General features: G+C 43.4%; 1 protein-coding gene across 1 annotated transcript in view; it reads right to left on the bottom strand.

Moving 5' to 3' along the window:
• The window catches only part of TRABD2B (TraB domain containing 2B), a 292,849-nt gene that overhangs the window by 107,986 nt on the left and 168,676 nt on the right, over window positions 1–16,187 (bottom strand). Inside the window, exon 4 of the mRNA XM_075097676.1 lies at window positions 6,884–7,058. Within this exon, the coding sequence (XP_074953777.1) occupies window positions 6,884–7,058 (175 nt within the window). The remainder of the gene's footprint in view (window positions 1–6,883; window positions 7,059–16,187) is intronic.

Below are 16,187 nucleotides of genomic sequence, written 5' to 3'. Positions count from 1 at the left end.
ACAACAGTGGGTGTAACTCCGTGCCCAATTTGCACACAAGATTGCATCACTTGGGAGTGCAAAACAGCTATTTGCATATCCAACATCTGCAAATCCCAAGTCCTCAGTGTGCAGTTGGATGGCGGCCTCAAGGCATTTCCCTTTTGAAAAAAACACTTTCAAGTAACATATGTGAACCTGAGTGCCAGATCTGGTGGCAGGTGCTAATGGCTTTCACAAAGGCTCTCTGGATTTTAATTACTTGTGTTTAAGCTGCATATAGCATCCATCACTTCCTTTCCTCTCCCAAACTACTGAGTAGAAATACTGTTTCCAGTAAAAAAATCCCACCTCCCCTTCCCCCTGTTCCACCCCCCCAACCCCCGCCAAATTGAACAGCCATCATGTTCCATCTCAGTTGTGGTTACCTTTTTAGCCATGGATGAAACATGTTCAAGACAGCTTCATCCCGAGTTTCTCCCCAGGTGCTCTTTAGTTTATGGGGAGGGGAAAAAAAAAAGCATATCTCAGTGGTGATCCAGACCACGCAAGATCGGAGTCACCTTGGAGATGTCTGTCACTCCCTAGTCTGTTCAGAAGGCGAAGGGTGAGCCTGTTCCTATCTTTGGTATTTCCAGTATCTAAAATGATGTGTGCTGAAATTCCCCTTGGGAATCCTTTGTAGACAGGACAAAAGGGAAAGAGCCGGAGCTGAGGACTAGGAAAAGGAGATTTTAGATTCTTGCTCACACCAACTCCATGTGATAGAAAAGCTGCACAATTCTCTTTGCCGAGTGAAAACACTTCAGAGTCCCATTATGAAGAACCACCAGATAACACTTACAAAAGACACTGGAAACAACATGTAACATTATTGTTTGGTAGGTTGGGCTAGGTGACCTTTAAAGGTCCCTTCCAACCCAAACTATTCTATGATTATTAACAGTCTAATTTATGATGATCAGAATCATTACTGCTGATGCTGCTTGCCTTATGCTGACTATGAAAATTCTGCAGGATGGGGAGGGAATTCACCTGTTCTGAGCATAGAAATGATCAAAGTTTACTTCTGCTATTCCTACTCTGGCACAAATTCCTCTGGTTTCATGGGAGCACACAGACATCTACAGCAGAGCCTGTATTTTTTTTTTTCCTTGCAGAACATCTCAGGAATTTAAACCTAATCCATCAACAAGTAGGTACCTAATCTCAGCCACCTAAACCTACAGCTGAGGAAGAGAGGTCCGGCTTTCACACTCACTGATCCCTGTTAACATGCACTGACTTCATTAGGAGCTGTGGTCTGGCTCCCACCATAACATGGACAACAGCCTGGGTCTTCTCCAGCCTCTCAGTCACAGGGACCTGCATGGACCTGGTGGGGTGGGAAAACATGTGATTTTTTCCACCACAGGACCATGGTCCAGAGACAGTTTGATTCCCCTCTTGCTGTGGTGGATGCTATGGTACTTGCATTTCAACTCTCTCTCAGCAGTGAAAGAATATTCTCCATGATATATTTATTATTTTAAATAACCAAAACCACTGTCTTAAAGCCTACTGATTTGGCTGCTAATAAACATCATGAACTGGAGCAGCATCCGAATTTCTGAAGCAATAAATCCAGCTCTCAGCTACAAAACTGACAGCTCTCATAAAAGAAAGAAATGCAAGTAAGTAAAACATCCTAAGGAAATTATCGTTCAAATTAACTGCAGACATAAATTTATCCATCTGTTATCATAAGTGTTACTCAAAAATTATTTGCCCATAAAAATGAAATAAACCAGAGTGATTTTTTTCTTAAACATTGACTTCATGTGTATAGTCTTAGTTGCCAGAATATTAACTCTTTTTAATGGCCCATGTGCTCTTGGCTGTGTCTCTCTTTCTTGACTGTAAATGGACCTTTATAAACTGCCTGTACATATCAGGTCTAAGGCGCTTCACTGTTATTACGGATCAATAATTCCTGGCAATCCAGGATGGATTTTCAAAACACAGAACATGCAAGCAAAGCTCCAAATTTTACTTGAAAGTAGTCTACTTAGCTACCTTTATTCATTCAAAGGGGAAAAATTACCATGCCTGTTACCTGAAAAATATCATTTAACTGTACAAACAATAACCGCTGTTTCATTAGCAGAGTATAGTTACTGTGAATATAGGTATGGTGAGATTTTCACATTAAGTCTGATTACGGTAAACCCTGGCAGGAAAAGAATGAAGTATACAGAGCTGGATATAAAGCTGGGTCCCGTTTTACCCAAAGCCTGTATTTTTCTTGGAGAGGAGAAAGAAATGAAAGTAAAAAGAATAAATGGTTATTTTCACTTCTATGTGTTTTATAAAGGAATAAATTAAAAGTCTGAACTGCTCTAATGCATTTAAATTGTGAGTAACGCCATGGAAGGTGGGGAAGGGGGAAATCTATTGAAAAGTCTACTTTTTACTTTTAAAAATGGCAGAAAACTGAAGAGCTCCATTTAGAATTGTGTAATTTTTTTGTTTTAATACTGCTGACTGGAACAACAAGAAAAACTATCTTTCAACAGCATAAAAATGCTCTGCTCCACTTTGTGGATGTTAGAACTGGTTTATCTCAGCTTGCATGGATATTCAAATGCCTGCCCCCTTACCCCTCCTTTGCCCCAGGACTTGTCTGCTCAATGTGTCACGGCCTCTTGCTCAGTTACAGACCAGACTCGGAACCACCTCTCCTACAATGCTGGGCTGTAAATGGCACATAGCAGAACAGTTTAATCCCAGTTTACAGAGGAGAATGACGACACCCAAGCACTTGGGGTTTTGATCGGCACCTGCAAGTGGACTCGCTTTTTCAGAAGCAAACAGAAAAATTCCGTTTTCCCCAAATGCTCAATTTTCTACCGGGAAAAAAAAAAAATTAAGCTAAATGATTTTCGTCAGCCTTCATTTAAAAGCAAGGCAGGATAAAGAAGGTAGAAATTCTATGTATAAAATAGCTAATAACCAGACCATAAGCACGCAGAATTGCACAAGCAACTAAATTAATTGCCTGCTATATTCCAGTCAGCCCAATGGCCACAGCTTTACTGGGAAATAAGCATTCTTCAGAAAACCAGCAGTGCTTTTCCCAGGCTGACTCCTGCTGTACCCAAGTGGCACTCTGCACCAATTTCGATGCAATTTTTATTTCCTACACCTTTCCCTGGGTTTGATCCTTTTCCACCTGAAACCAGTAGGGATGCTTCCAGTGGTGACCTCACCTGCCAGATCTGGTGGGACCAAGGTGTGGGATCTTGCCTTCTGTGAAAGTTATTTAGATCTGGTGAGAGGAGTTGCCATGTCTCCCTCCACCTGCACTCCTCTCCAGCCACATGTTTTCATCCAGCCAGGCAGGCATTCGGCTTACCCTGGACACTTTAAGTTTTTTCTGATGGTAAAGTACATTCTTTGTTATGAGGACAGGGCTTTACAGTCTAACATGCTTCAACCCAAAAGGCATTTCTGCCAGTCCAAACCCACAACACTGACTACACTTTCTGCTGACAGGCACCGACGTCCTCCAGCTCAGTAGCACTGGGCTCCCGCACCACCAGGCAGCCAGGATATCATCACCTTGTTTATAGCTGAAGCCAGCCGTGGCTTTCATCCCGCAAATTACTGCCTTTGGTCACAGTGATCCCTGTGCATGGTTTGGGTTTGGTTTTTGTTTTTTTTTTTTGTTGTTGTTTTGTTCTAAACAACAGTACATATTCCTGGAGGAGTCTATAAAATGTCTTGCTGCTGCAGTCATCGAAAAGGATATGCTGAACTAAACCAGACTGCAATTTGCAGAGACACCTGCATGGTGTCTCCTGGCTTAGTCAAGTTCATTATACTAATTCAGTGTTAAGACACCACTGAACTACCCACCCATAGCACTAGAATCCTAAATCAAGCTGAAGATGGTGCACCAACAGAGCTTCAGTTGCTACATGCAGCTGTGCAAAAGCCAGGTAAACTTCACTATAGCAGTTTCCACGAGGTATGGCTCCCCAGGGGGAGCCGCCGGAGGAACCAGGCAGGGCTCTGCCTCGGCAGGGATGTTTTCAGGGTGGGACCCTGTCCCCCAGCCCTGTGGCTCCACTTACACCTGCGAGTTACGGGATGGCACTGAGTCCAAATGAACCATCTTGCAGGGCCTGGGAACCCCTTCTACAGCAGCCCTGGTCTGTAATATTGTGTTTGGTGAATTTTTTCCAAGGTGTTTTTCTCATAGCAAGCTTATTTTCTTATGTAGGAAAACACTTTTTTTCCTAATTTTGTATGCCAGCGGAGTTTTATCTCATTCTTCCCTTCCCAGAAACTAAGATGGAGATAATGAAATTTGGAAACCAATTCATAATATACATATAAAGTTATTATTCATTCATTAGTTCCAATATCTTCACAATAAATGGATTAATGCAGAGATTATGTTTCACATAAGAACAATACCTTTTGGAGTACATTATCCAGAATATTATTTTTAAATTATTTCCTGTCCATCATGTTAGTCTTAAGTATGCAGAATCTTAAGTGACATAACTTTTGCACTATTCTGAGAACAAATGCACTCTTGCGGACCCTATCATGCCAGTTCTAACCAAAGGTGCATTCCTAAAACTTTGCACTTCAGAATTCGCAGGAATAGGTGAAAGCCTCAACTTTCACCAAAAACACCCTTCACTTTTATAAAACGCCAAACCAAACCCTCAGGGTTTTAGAAAACAATTTGAATTCATGACCCAAGCCCATACCAAAAAGCCTCCTTAAAACTCAAGAAGTAGATATAAGAACGCAAAATACAAAATATATCAATAAAAGCCACTCTTATAATACAGTGCATGGGAAAAAAACAACAAAAACCTTCAGGAGAAAAAACTGCATTTGAATCCTAACAGAAAATGAACTTGCTTGCACTTTGGCCGCATAAAATTTTGGCATTGAAAAATTAATAATTTTCTCAGTACTTACTGCACAAAGAAAAAAACACCCCAGAGAAGAGAGAAGGAATTAATTGAACTTAAAGTAGGGATGGCCTGCAGGGATGGCCTGCTTTGGTGAGAAAGGCCAAAGGGATGCTGGAACAAAAAACCCAAAACAAAAAAGCTTTCCTCGGCATCTCCCGTGCCCCAGCTTTCAGTAAATCCTGTTGCATGTGTCTGTTCTGTCCTGCTGCAGTCAGTGCTGGGAAAAAGAAATAATCCAACGACAAAGGCAGTTTTCAACATCACCAAAATGGAGATTAAGGGACAAAACAAGACTTGCTCTTTATAAGGCAGCTTTCCCAAAGTGATGCTGCCTGGGAGTTTCAGGTAGATACTCTCCAGTGGGGCCGGGGAATGAAAGCTCAAACCTCCCACAACTTAGATGTAACTTTCTATGGAAAGCAATGTGTAATTAGTATCCATTTGCTTAAATCCGTTTCTGTTAACACATACAAATAGCTGCCGTGGACTGGATCCATGACCGATCTAGTCCAAGAGCCTGTCTCAAGGCACGGTCAGTAACTAATGCCCAGGAAAAGTGTGTACACAGCGGGGCAATGATATCCAGTTTGTCCTCCCAGCTCCAGTATATACTGGTTAAGGGACTTTCAAAACCAGAGACTACATCAAAACCATCATGTTCAATAATTTCTAATAAACCCAACTCCATGGGTTAGACAAGCTGGTTTTTATTAATCCCTGTCCAATTATGAACCACATGATATATTTTCCTACTGTAAAAACAGTTAAGCAAAACTTCTTGGACAGAAATATCAGGCAAGGTTGAGATTAAATAAGCTTGGGAAAATTCAGTCTGGATACACTCAAAAAATAAATACATCAAAACGCATGTATCTCTGCTAAATCCCGCAGTCTTTAATCAAAATTACCTCCGAAGTGAGTAGCAAAAAGCAAGTTGTTGCCAAAGTTCATAGCAAGAACCATGGGATGAGAAGCAAAGTTCTGTCAGAAATGAGAAATTGTCAAGGAGAGGGAGCAGGAGGAGCAGATCGGCATGACAATCTCAGGCTGCCTTGAAGTCGAGGGAGCTCAAAGAGCCACTTAAGCCAGCACTCAGGATTCTGCTGAACTGGGGCCTGAACAGTTGTTATTTATACTCTTATCACACAGAAATGTGAATTCCATTAGAAAGGGAAAAAAAATTTAAAAAGGGAGAAAAAGGAGAGTAGCACGTACTGTCGCAGGCTGACAGAAGTAGCACAGACATCTTTGTTCTGCGGACTTCACGGAGAGAATTTAAACACGCAGAGAGATACATTGGATTTTTACTTAATGATTTAAAATACTGGTATTTAGCTACATACATAACATATGCACTTGTGCAAGGTCCAAAACCAGCCAGTCTGTACGGACACAACACCGAAGTAGCTAAGCCACCCATCAAGAAAGTCCAACTACAGCAGCCCCAAAAAGTCTGAAACCCCAGTCAAGCACCCTGGGCCACACACACACCCCTATGCCACAGCAAGGTCTGTATTACCACAGTCACTGCCATCAGTACCTAGGTTTGCAAATTCAAAGGCACTCCAACCACCTCCTACACCCGCGGCCACAAACACAACCACGGTGTGAATGTAACCCAAGCAGCCCACTGGTTGGGCTGGGAAGTAAACAAACACAACAGCACGAAAAGCATTAAGTAGCTTCACATTTCTACAGTCAGATGGAAGGCCAAGGAGTGCTGCCTGTCCATAGCCCAGCTGGACCCAGATCCACCTCCTACACCAACTCACTACATTTTAGAAGCAGGTTTAGACAAACAAAAACCTTTTCAAAGGGAAGCCCCCTAAGGAATCTTCCCACAAGACCAGAGACAAAATCCTGAAGTGTTCAAAGCACTTTACTTCCAATCACAGTAACAGAGTAAAACAGAAAAAATAATGCTGTACCTGCACCAAAAGCAAAGAAGAAGCTCTTGTCTGCGTTCTCCCTTAAAAGCGCCATCACTCTCTTCCCCATCCTCTCATTCCTCTTGTAGATGAGCTCCTGTCTGAAGTAGCTGTCTATCTCCTGAGCCGTCACCTGCTCATGGGGTGGAAGTGTTGTGTTGATGAAGTTAGGGACCTGAAGTGGAGAGAGAGAGAATTTAGTTCAGGTGACAGTGGTTAAGTAATCCCCCAAACATTGTATGTTTTAATCTAGCCTTATTTAAACGACCTGAGCATCACTATAATATAAACACCCCTCCCCCAACCCCCCCTCCCAAAAAAAAAACAACAAAAAACCAACCAAACCAATAAATCACTAGACAATGAGAGTTTGTGAGGTTACTGGGATCTCTACGAAGGAAAAAAATAAAACAGCAACACACTTTTTTTTTTTTAATATTTTACTAAATGAAACTTAAGTTCATGTTTTACTTTTCTCTGTTCCTTCAGCGGAATGTACTTTTAAGCATTACATTTGGGTGAGTTACTCAAATCTTTATTCTCTGCTTGTTCAACACAGTTCATTGGCTACTTAATACTAGAACAAGTCCTGTAATCTCTTCTCAGCCAAGGTCATCAAGAACTTGAGTAAGGACTGCATGATTTGGCTTGTACACACTCCTTTTTAATAACCTCACAATTTAAGAAAGGTAGGAAAGGTTAGCAAATCCAGATACAGGAAGATGTAAACAGGGTAAACCCCCTCATCTTTCTTGCAGCTTTAGATGCTATTAGGTGTCACCAGAGGAAACCATGTATTGCAACCCATAAATCCCTGGAATCTTCCTGATATCTCTGAGGAAGGGATTTCCATGAGAACTGCTCCTTCAGTCCCTGTTTTTGTGAGCAGAGACGTTCACAGGCACAGAGAAAGGCTGAAACCCCAAGGACCATCCGAGTCAGGGAAGCAGACCCAGGAATGAGCCAAAACCCAAGCTGTAATGGACAGACAAGCCAGAAGTCTCTGATTATTAGGACAGGCAACCTGTTTTGACACAGTGAGGGTCCAGGGTCTACCATGACAGCTCAGGAGCCTACGGGCCCTGCAGCGAGAAGTGCTGTAAGCGGGCAGGATTTGATGACTGCTCACAGTACCTAGGCACATTCTGGTGATTTTCTGTGCCTCACCACTGGAAAGCAGTTTAAGCTGCAAAACCCGGATTCAGATTTTTGAGTCCCTGGGTACATGTAAAGCTGCCAGGATTTCCAGTGTTAATCTAAGTTGGTGGTAATGATATTGCATGCACAGCCCATAAGGGAAACATCCCTCACTCACTGTGCTGAAATACTTCAAGCAAGGACTCTGTTACTTAATTATTTTTCTGGTTTTCTACTATATGAAATTCCTGTACTCATTTTCTAAAACTTGCCTTTAGTCTTTGTTTTTCAGCCCATCTCTTTACCCTCCCGCTTGGCCACATTATTTTATCACAACAATTTTTGTTTCTTCCCACCCTCTTCACTCATACTGCCTCTCCAAAAGCTTTCAGCAAGTCTTAGGGAAAGAACTAATTTCCATCTTCCCAGTGGCTCTCCTTAATGCTTTTTCATTGCAGCCTCGTCTACAGCTCTCCTAACATGTCCAGGACCAAGCAGCAGAGATTTCTCAGCACGCATTATGCAGAAGGACAAGTCTAGGCCTTGCTCTGGATTCCCACCAAAGGCTGTACCCAGCTGGGTGAGACAGAAATAAGCACCACATCTCCTGAGCCAGGGAATCCCATGCGGCAGGAGTTAATACTGCTGCTGACACCACCCTGCCCCAGCCTATTGGGGCATGTGGACCTTTGATTTTACAAATGACTTCTCAACCTTCGTTGCCAAATCACTGTACTTCTCACAGCACCTCCCTCCTTAAGGGTTCAGATGCATTACCCTGAGTCATTCCTTCCTCCAGGCGTTCCAGCATGGCTTGGCTTTGCCAGGTATCTTGTGAACTCCTCAGAGCATGCAAGTACTTTGCACCTTGTTCTCAGTATAGCCCTTTGCCAGCACTCAACAAATAATAAGTCCCATTAAGCCAGACCTATTGGAGACACCAGTTTCCTGTTAATACACAAGGAAGCGGCCTCCATGTCTGGCAGGAACGTGCGTTTGTCTCAAAGGGACGTGGGAGCAGCCTGACAGCGTTGGAGGAGTAAAATGCTGCTGGCTACAGCAGCAAAGGATATAGCAGCTTCGACTCCTGGTGAAAGGCAGGGAGAGATTTTTATTGTAGGAATAAAGTCTGAGGAATGAGTAGCCATTTTACACTTGCAATAACCTCTGAAATGCAAAGCTGTAAATCAGATGGTCCACGCAAATATCACAAACCTTTATATCTCATCTGTATTGAGGCTCTCTTTAATGGGTTGGTGTAGCTGAGCCAGGAGTCAGGGGAGCCTTCAGAGACTGAAATGGAAAGTGAAATTTTTTGGGAACATCTGAAGGCTCAACACCCACATAAGAGAACTCTCTTCTTCCCCACTTTTGACTGAAGGGAGGTGAAGGCTGGGAATTAATGGGACCTGGTCTCAAATCACCTGAGATACCCTGGGTAAAGCAAGGTATGGCATTACCTGTGAGGACAACCTGCTCTTACACAAAGCAGGAGCAGCAATGCTGGGGGATCAAATGCCTTTATGCATCCCACTCCAACTGGGGGAAAACTCTGACACTGGAGGTCTAGACAGCCCAAGGACAGAAGTGTTCAGACCTTGACGCAAGAGGGTTTTTGCCAAGAAGGAAAGTACCTTCGTTCAGCTTGTGCATCTCCATCACTAGCAATCCTACATCCACATTCAACCCACAGTTCTTCTTCCTTCCTTCCTGCCTGCCTTCCTGTTTACCAATGCCAGAGAGAGAAATTTCAAACCAAGGACTGGGTTTTCTCGGGTTTTCTCGACATTTCTCATGCTTGTCCAAGGAACAAGACAAAGGAAGGCATCACCTCTAGAGGCACATTATAAGCTACAGGTCCTGCTGCACCTTGTTTATTCCTGTATTTCTGATGACTGCTCCATCACTGGCAAAAATAAAACATGCACGTATGTTTCTCTGTGTGTGTGGCAGAAGATGAATGATTGAAATAAGTATGCCTGTACACAGTAGTGCAACCACACTCTGAGCTATGACACTGGCCCCATTAATCACCTCTGCTCCTCCCTGTATCGCAGCTCCTTTCCACAGTCGGTGACATACACCATGCCTGGCTTCAAGGAGGCAGCTGCTCCTGTTGATTTAAGAAACCCTTTGGATTCCTAACCACCAGGCAGGGATCAGGAAGTCAAGAAACAGTCACATGCAATTAAAAAGCTGTTAACTGCAGCCAGAATTTAAGGTGGGTTGTTTTTTTTTTTTGAAAAAAAAAAAAAAAAAATTGTTTCAAAAGGATAGGCTAAAGAATGCACCAGAGGGACGCGCCTTCCCTCTTCCACTCTATCAAATATTTTTGTTTCAATTCAGTGTAAATATTAATGTAAACATTTTAATGATAGGTATTGAGGTATTGCTCTGAACTGAGAGTGAATGGATGAGACATTTGCTGTGCCAATGGGTGAGGGACTGACCTCCTGATAATAGTTGAATACTGCTACTAGTATTTAAATATATAGTGGGGTGGGTGATGTGACTGTTGAAAAGTCCTAACTTCTAATTTTGCTGCTGTTCTAGGAGAGTAGCAGTTGGATCAGCAGAAAAACACAGTGCTACCCATCACCTGTGGTGTGCTCACTTTGTAGTAATATACATGAGATAAATAGATTCTTTCTGTCTAGTCTCTGCAAGCCATGCAGTTTTCTGAGACTCCAACCAACTCTTATACATAAATATATACACACACATAAATACACACACACACACACGTGCTACATATTCCCCATGGAAACTCAATAATATATTTCATTCGTTCAGACATGTTCAAAAGAAAGAATAAGCTGAATCAGCTAGAACTCTTCCTTTTTTCTCTTTCTATTTACTTTGGGTTACAGCTCTCCTATGGACAGTATAGATGAACCCCAAACTCAGTCATTAGGTACACCCTGCATTGCTCAGTTAAGTTTTTGAGGTTAAAGGAAGAGAATATGAGAACAAAAAAGAAGTCCCAGCCTTGCAGAAATTTCTTCCCCTCCACACCGCCTGTGTAATTTTACTTGAGACAGTATCCCTCATGGAATATATGTGTGGGTAAAGCTCTGCACATACGTCTGAGCTCACAGTGCTGTGGGATGCAGGCCATAATTCTTCACCTCTGAAGTCAGTGGGAGCTCTAGGAAGAAGAAAGAGGAAGGATTGTGGAGTGGTTATGACACTACCCTGAAAAAATGGTTCTGTTCCCATGGGCAATACAAATCTCTTGCATGATCACAAGCATGTCATTTGGGTTTAGGCCTTCAAAGGAAAATCAGCACTTAACCTCAACTAAGTATCTTTGAAGCATTTGGCTTTATTCCTCCTGTCTCTCAAAAGTCCATTTGTAAAATGGGGACAGCAAGACTTTCCGACCTGATGTTACATACGAGGCACTGACTGAATCTAGCTGTTGAAGGACCCAAAGAAGATCCGAAGTCCAAGATGATGCTTAGCGGTAACCTCTCTTCCTACAAATACTTTGTGGAAGGAGGTTGTGATTCTGCTGCAACCATCATAAGATCTAACAACAGACTTTAGCTTAGAAAAATGCATCAGAGGTACCTCAAGATCTATGCTATGCTGTCAGCTTTGTCTATAGAGACAGAGAGGAAGAAATGGAGGTAAAAAAGAAAAGAAAAGCAAAGCAAAATATATTGGTGTAGAGACTTTTATCACATTTAGGGCTTACTGCCAAAGTTCAGCTGCACATTCATAAACACCAGACTGCATTTAAATATATTTTCTTATTTACCGTTTAATATTTGGACAAATACTCTGGGCAGAGGCACGATGCCAGAGTTGTGATTATCTATCTGCAAATAATTTTTTTGGACACATATAAGCACCATCAACTTTGGTTAACATTATTCTTTCCTGCTTTGGATCTATTGGCTACGGTGGAGCTGCTCTAGATTCAGTCCAGTATCAAATCACAATCAGATGTGGAGGAATAGTATTATTGTTCCTACTCCTTACACACTACATTTCCTAATCCTCTGATAACCTTTTTAAGCCTTGTTCTGTTCCAGTGATGCTAGCCTATTTCTGGAATGTGCATTCAAATTGTAAGATGATGTCAATGAAAAACCAATACTGCCATCATTAGAACACAGGGCTGCATGCCCTTTCTTGCCTTCGTGCAGGCAGAGGTGGTCTTCAACCATAAGTCTACCTGCAGATGGAGAAGAGGATGCTGAGGTAGGGAAATGGGAAGCCAACACCTGCGATGGAAAATATAGTGATCCTAAAACCTTTCCTGCCATTACCTTCCTATATCTTGGTCAACCCTCTTGGCTTCTGAGACTCCTCTCTCCCACTGCCTCCTCATCAGCAGATAACTAATGGCTTTCCAGCCTTACCTCCTGTGCAACGTCCAACCTCCAGACTGCTGCAAGTACAGTATCATCACTAATACTTGTAGGGGAATCTCTTAATAATGAAAATGCTTTATTTCTCCTCTCCCCAGAGCGTTCACAGGCTAAATAGAGAAAATACGAGGAGGCACACCCAGGGTCACAAGGGCCGTCTATGGCAAGGCGGAGAGTTGGCCATCAGCTTCCCGGGTTCCAGTTTAGCACCTCAATACAAATACCATCCATCTTTCCCTGACAGGAGGGCTCATCCTCCATGCTAGTAATTCTTATCTCCAGTTGTTAGCAGGGAGTTGTTCCCAGATCACGTCGACTACATTAATATTTTTTTAAAACATGATTAAGATTGGGCTCTCTTTATTAGTCTTCTAGTTTATGAGCTTTACGTGGGCAGAGGCCAGCAAACAAGTAAGGGATCATGCTTTGAAGGATTTTGCTTGTACCACGCAGGTCAGGAACTTTTGTACGGTTGACAGCATTATGCATGATAAGGATCTCAAGAGCTGACAGCGCAGCTTACAGGGGCTGCCAGGAAGCCAAAGCAGCAGCCCAAAACCCGCTGGCTCCTTCAACAAACTGAACGGCCCTAAATTCACACCAGCCCTTCTTGGGTCAGAGGCTGATATCTGAGCTCAAGTTATCATTTGTTTATAAAGGGAGGATACCCTCCCATTAACCAGCCTTGACAGGGCACCGTGGTTTTTACTGCAGTGCTGCAAAATATACTGCTCTGGACTTGGAAGACACCTGTTTTCTTCTGATTAATGGACCCTTCTGGCATCTGAGAGAGCAATATCCACTTACTGCAGCCTCTGATATTAAGGATTCAAGTAGTGCAAAGTGAATGGGCTGCAAGAACAAGCATCTCCGCAAGGAGGATGTGGCTGCTGCAGAGACAAACGCTGCTGCCGACTTGACTGGTTTTCCTCCAGCGCTCGTGAGCTTCCATCCTGATGGAGAACTTCACTGGCCAAAGAGGGGGGATGTCTGGTGAATCTGATTTAGCCCAAAGCCCAAAGTTGGCAGCTGCCAAGAAGACGAGCTTCCAGTTTCTTATGGAAAAGGGAAACCAGGAAGGAGCTCTGCAAAATGGTGTCCAGTTCAACCACGTTGTGATTAATGCATTACTGCTTTCTTTCAAGCACCAAAATTTAAAGAATTGGGAATAAAATATTAGAAGCCCGAGTGGACTGTAAAAGAAGTCTTTGATATTCAGGGTAAGTCAGTTCCATCACTCCTCTCCCTTTCTCAGAGCAAACATCTACCCTAGATGGGACTTGAAAATATATTACACGCACATCCAACACATTTTGGAGGTTGTGGCGAGAATAGGTATGTCAATTTGGTGGATTTTAGGCTGCTAAAATGGTTTATTAGAAGCATACTCTGACACCAAACTTGGATACAGACTCAGACTGATTTGAAGTCACAGAAATCTTAAACATATCCCCAGTCTGTGCTCATCCAGTTTTGTTCCCACCCCTTTGCAGAAAGCAGAGCCGTTCCTCAGGGACAACTCTCACTGCAGCCGGAGGCTTGCAAGTTTTGAGCGCGCATCAAAAAGCCAGTCGCACTTCTCCCACCCACGCTCACCCACCAGCCACGCTGCCTGGCCACAGCCATCCCTGTACCACGGAGCCCTTTGGAAAGTGCAGTTGCGCTTTGGATCAACTTAGCATTTCCACAGCAGGAATGGATTTTCCATCATGCCCCTTGGCTTAGCAAGAGTCTGTAGTGTCCCAAACTTCCAAAAGCACGGATCAGCCCTGAAAAACTGCAAGGCAAAGGACAGCCAGCTCTCCCTCAGTGGAAAGTGTGGTCTTGTGAACCAGAAGCTTAATGGAGAGGGGCTTAGGAACCCTGAACTATTTTCTGGCTCCAATTCACTGTAAGTGGGGTGTGATGCTGCAGTTTCCAGCATTTCTGCGCCGCTTAGGCATAGCTAATCCCCTCTGAGCTAAAGGCTGCCGACTCCTTTCGCTGAGCTGCACTGATAAGGCCCCTGTTCCCATCCCCGTGAGGGGTGTTCAAGCTTCCCTGATCAGTGGGCAGTGGCTGAGGTCGGGGTGTCTAACAGCCCCATGCCAGCAAGCCCAGCCCTGCTCTTTTTCAATGTGTTGTTTTCTCCATCTGCTGCCTCAGAGGAAGAGGACACATGGCTACCTACCCCAGCAGCCTGCCTGCACCCTCCTCCCCGGGAATAACAATGGCTGGAAGAGTCTCCTCTCACAAACCCAGTATTGTACGGCATCAGAAACCCACAGAAAATATCCTGATGAGGATGGAGGGAAAAAAATAAAAGCAAAAATGCTTTTTTGCTTGAAGGGAAGTAAAGGAGAGAAGAAAGTCCAAGAGCACAAGGAGACCCAGTGTAAGAGTAAGCACATTTCTTGGGACCAGCTGTGGGGAGCCACTCCTGTCTGTGAGCTAATCTTTGTCTACCCACATCACTGCTCGGCATCCATATATGTTGCAGACTCATTGCAGTTCACACCAGCAAGCCTTCTGTAATTGCCCTACCCAGTTTGAAGCTAGCTTGGGTACCTCTCAGGATGGCGTTGCAACTTGAATGTAAAAATGTAGGTCTTTGAATTTCAAATTAGCTAGCTCAGCTCTATGAGCAACTGGAGCATCTAAATCTATAAACAGAGGAAAATCACAAACAGGAGGAGACAGGGAGGGAGAAAAGTATGCTGAAAGCTAAGGAAGTCTCTACAAATAGTGCATGATACTTTTATAAAACAATTCTGCAGGTGACACAAAAGCTGTAGGAGTCATTGCTGGCCTGAGGGTAAATTTCCCTGCCGGCAGGGTGGGCTACCGCTGCCAGAGCGCCTCGATACCCACATCCCTGCAGCTTCAGCCCCCAGCTCACCTGCCTGGAGAACCCCCTGGGAGCCCCAAACCCATCCTGCCATTGCTGTTCTCCCAGGTGGTACTTGGCCAAATGACAGTCACGTGCACTACCTGGTTTTACCTTCTCCCATGCATCTGGGTTGAAGGAAAGCATGTTTAAAAAAAAATATAGATAAAGGGGGAAAAAGGCAGAAGGGCCACAGGGATGGGTTGCGCATCTCACAAACACTTGGGGGGTGATACATTTATCCCTGTTAAAAAAAAAAAAAAAAGACTTTCACCAAATCCCTGAGAAGTCATGACCTCCATGTATGGGTTCTATTTGTTTTTCCACACCAGTTAAATAGTTGCTTTCCAAACACTTAGGAAAAAAAAGAAAAAAAACAAAACAAAAGCAAGCAACACCAACCTCCTTCCCCACCCCAACCTTGTCCCTGCTCCCCTTGGTAGTGATGCCAAAATATGCAGCCAGCCTCTCTATCTGAATGAATGTTTTGATTAAAGAAGTCTTAACAAAACAAAGTCAGAACAATGATCCCGGCCTCCTTTCTGCAAGCTTCACCCAACTATGCAGTGTATATTTAGGACCAGATTACAGGGACCTGTTCATTAATTGAATAAGGATGACAAGCCTGCAGTGCATGCAAATAAAGGTTTGGGTTTCAGTAGGGAGGGTAAATCTTAACTACCTAATGATACTCCTGCCCCATTTAAAACCCCTTTAACATTGGGATTTTTTTGACCCCAGCTTTCACGAGTTGCAAACATATGGAAAAGTTCAAGTTTTTCTAGTTCCCTTCCAAATGCTTTGTTTCCTTTGACAAAGAATATTTTTTTTTCCTGTTCTGACACTAAAACCATCACCTATTATATTGCCATGACACCCAAGTAAAGATAATGATCAAAGGGCAAAGCAGGGCAATAAACTG

The sequence above is a fragment of the Phalacrocorax aristotelis genome, chromosome 6 (genome assembly GCF_949628215.1).
Source record: "Phalacrocorax aristotelis chromosome 6, bGulAri2.1, whole genome shotgun sequence".
Taxonomy (NCBI): domain Eukaryota; kingdom Metazoa; phylum Chordata; class Aves; order Suliformes; family Phalacrocoracidae; genus Phalacrocorax; species Phalacrocorax aristotelis.
The sequence above is the reverse complement of the archived record's forward strand: the minus strand, read 5'-3'. Positions and strand labels throughout refer to the sequence as shown.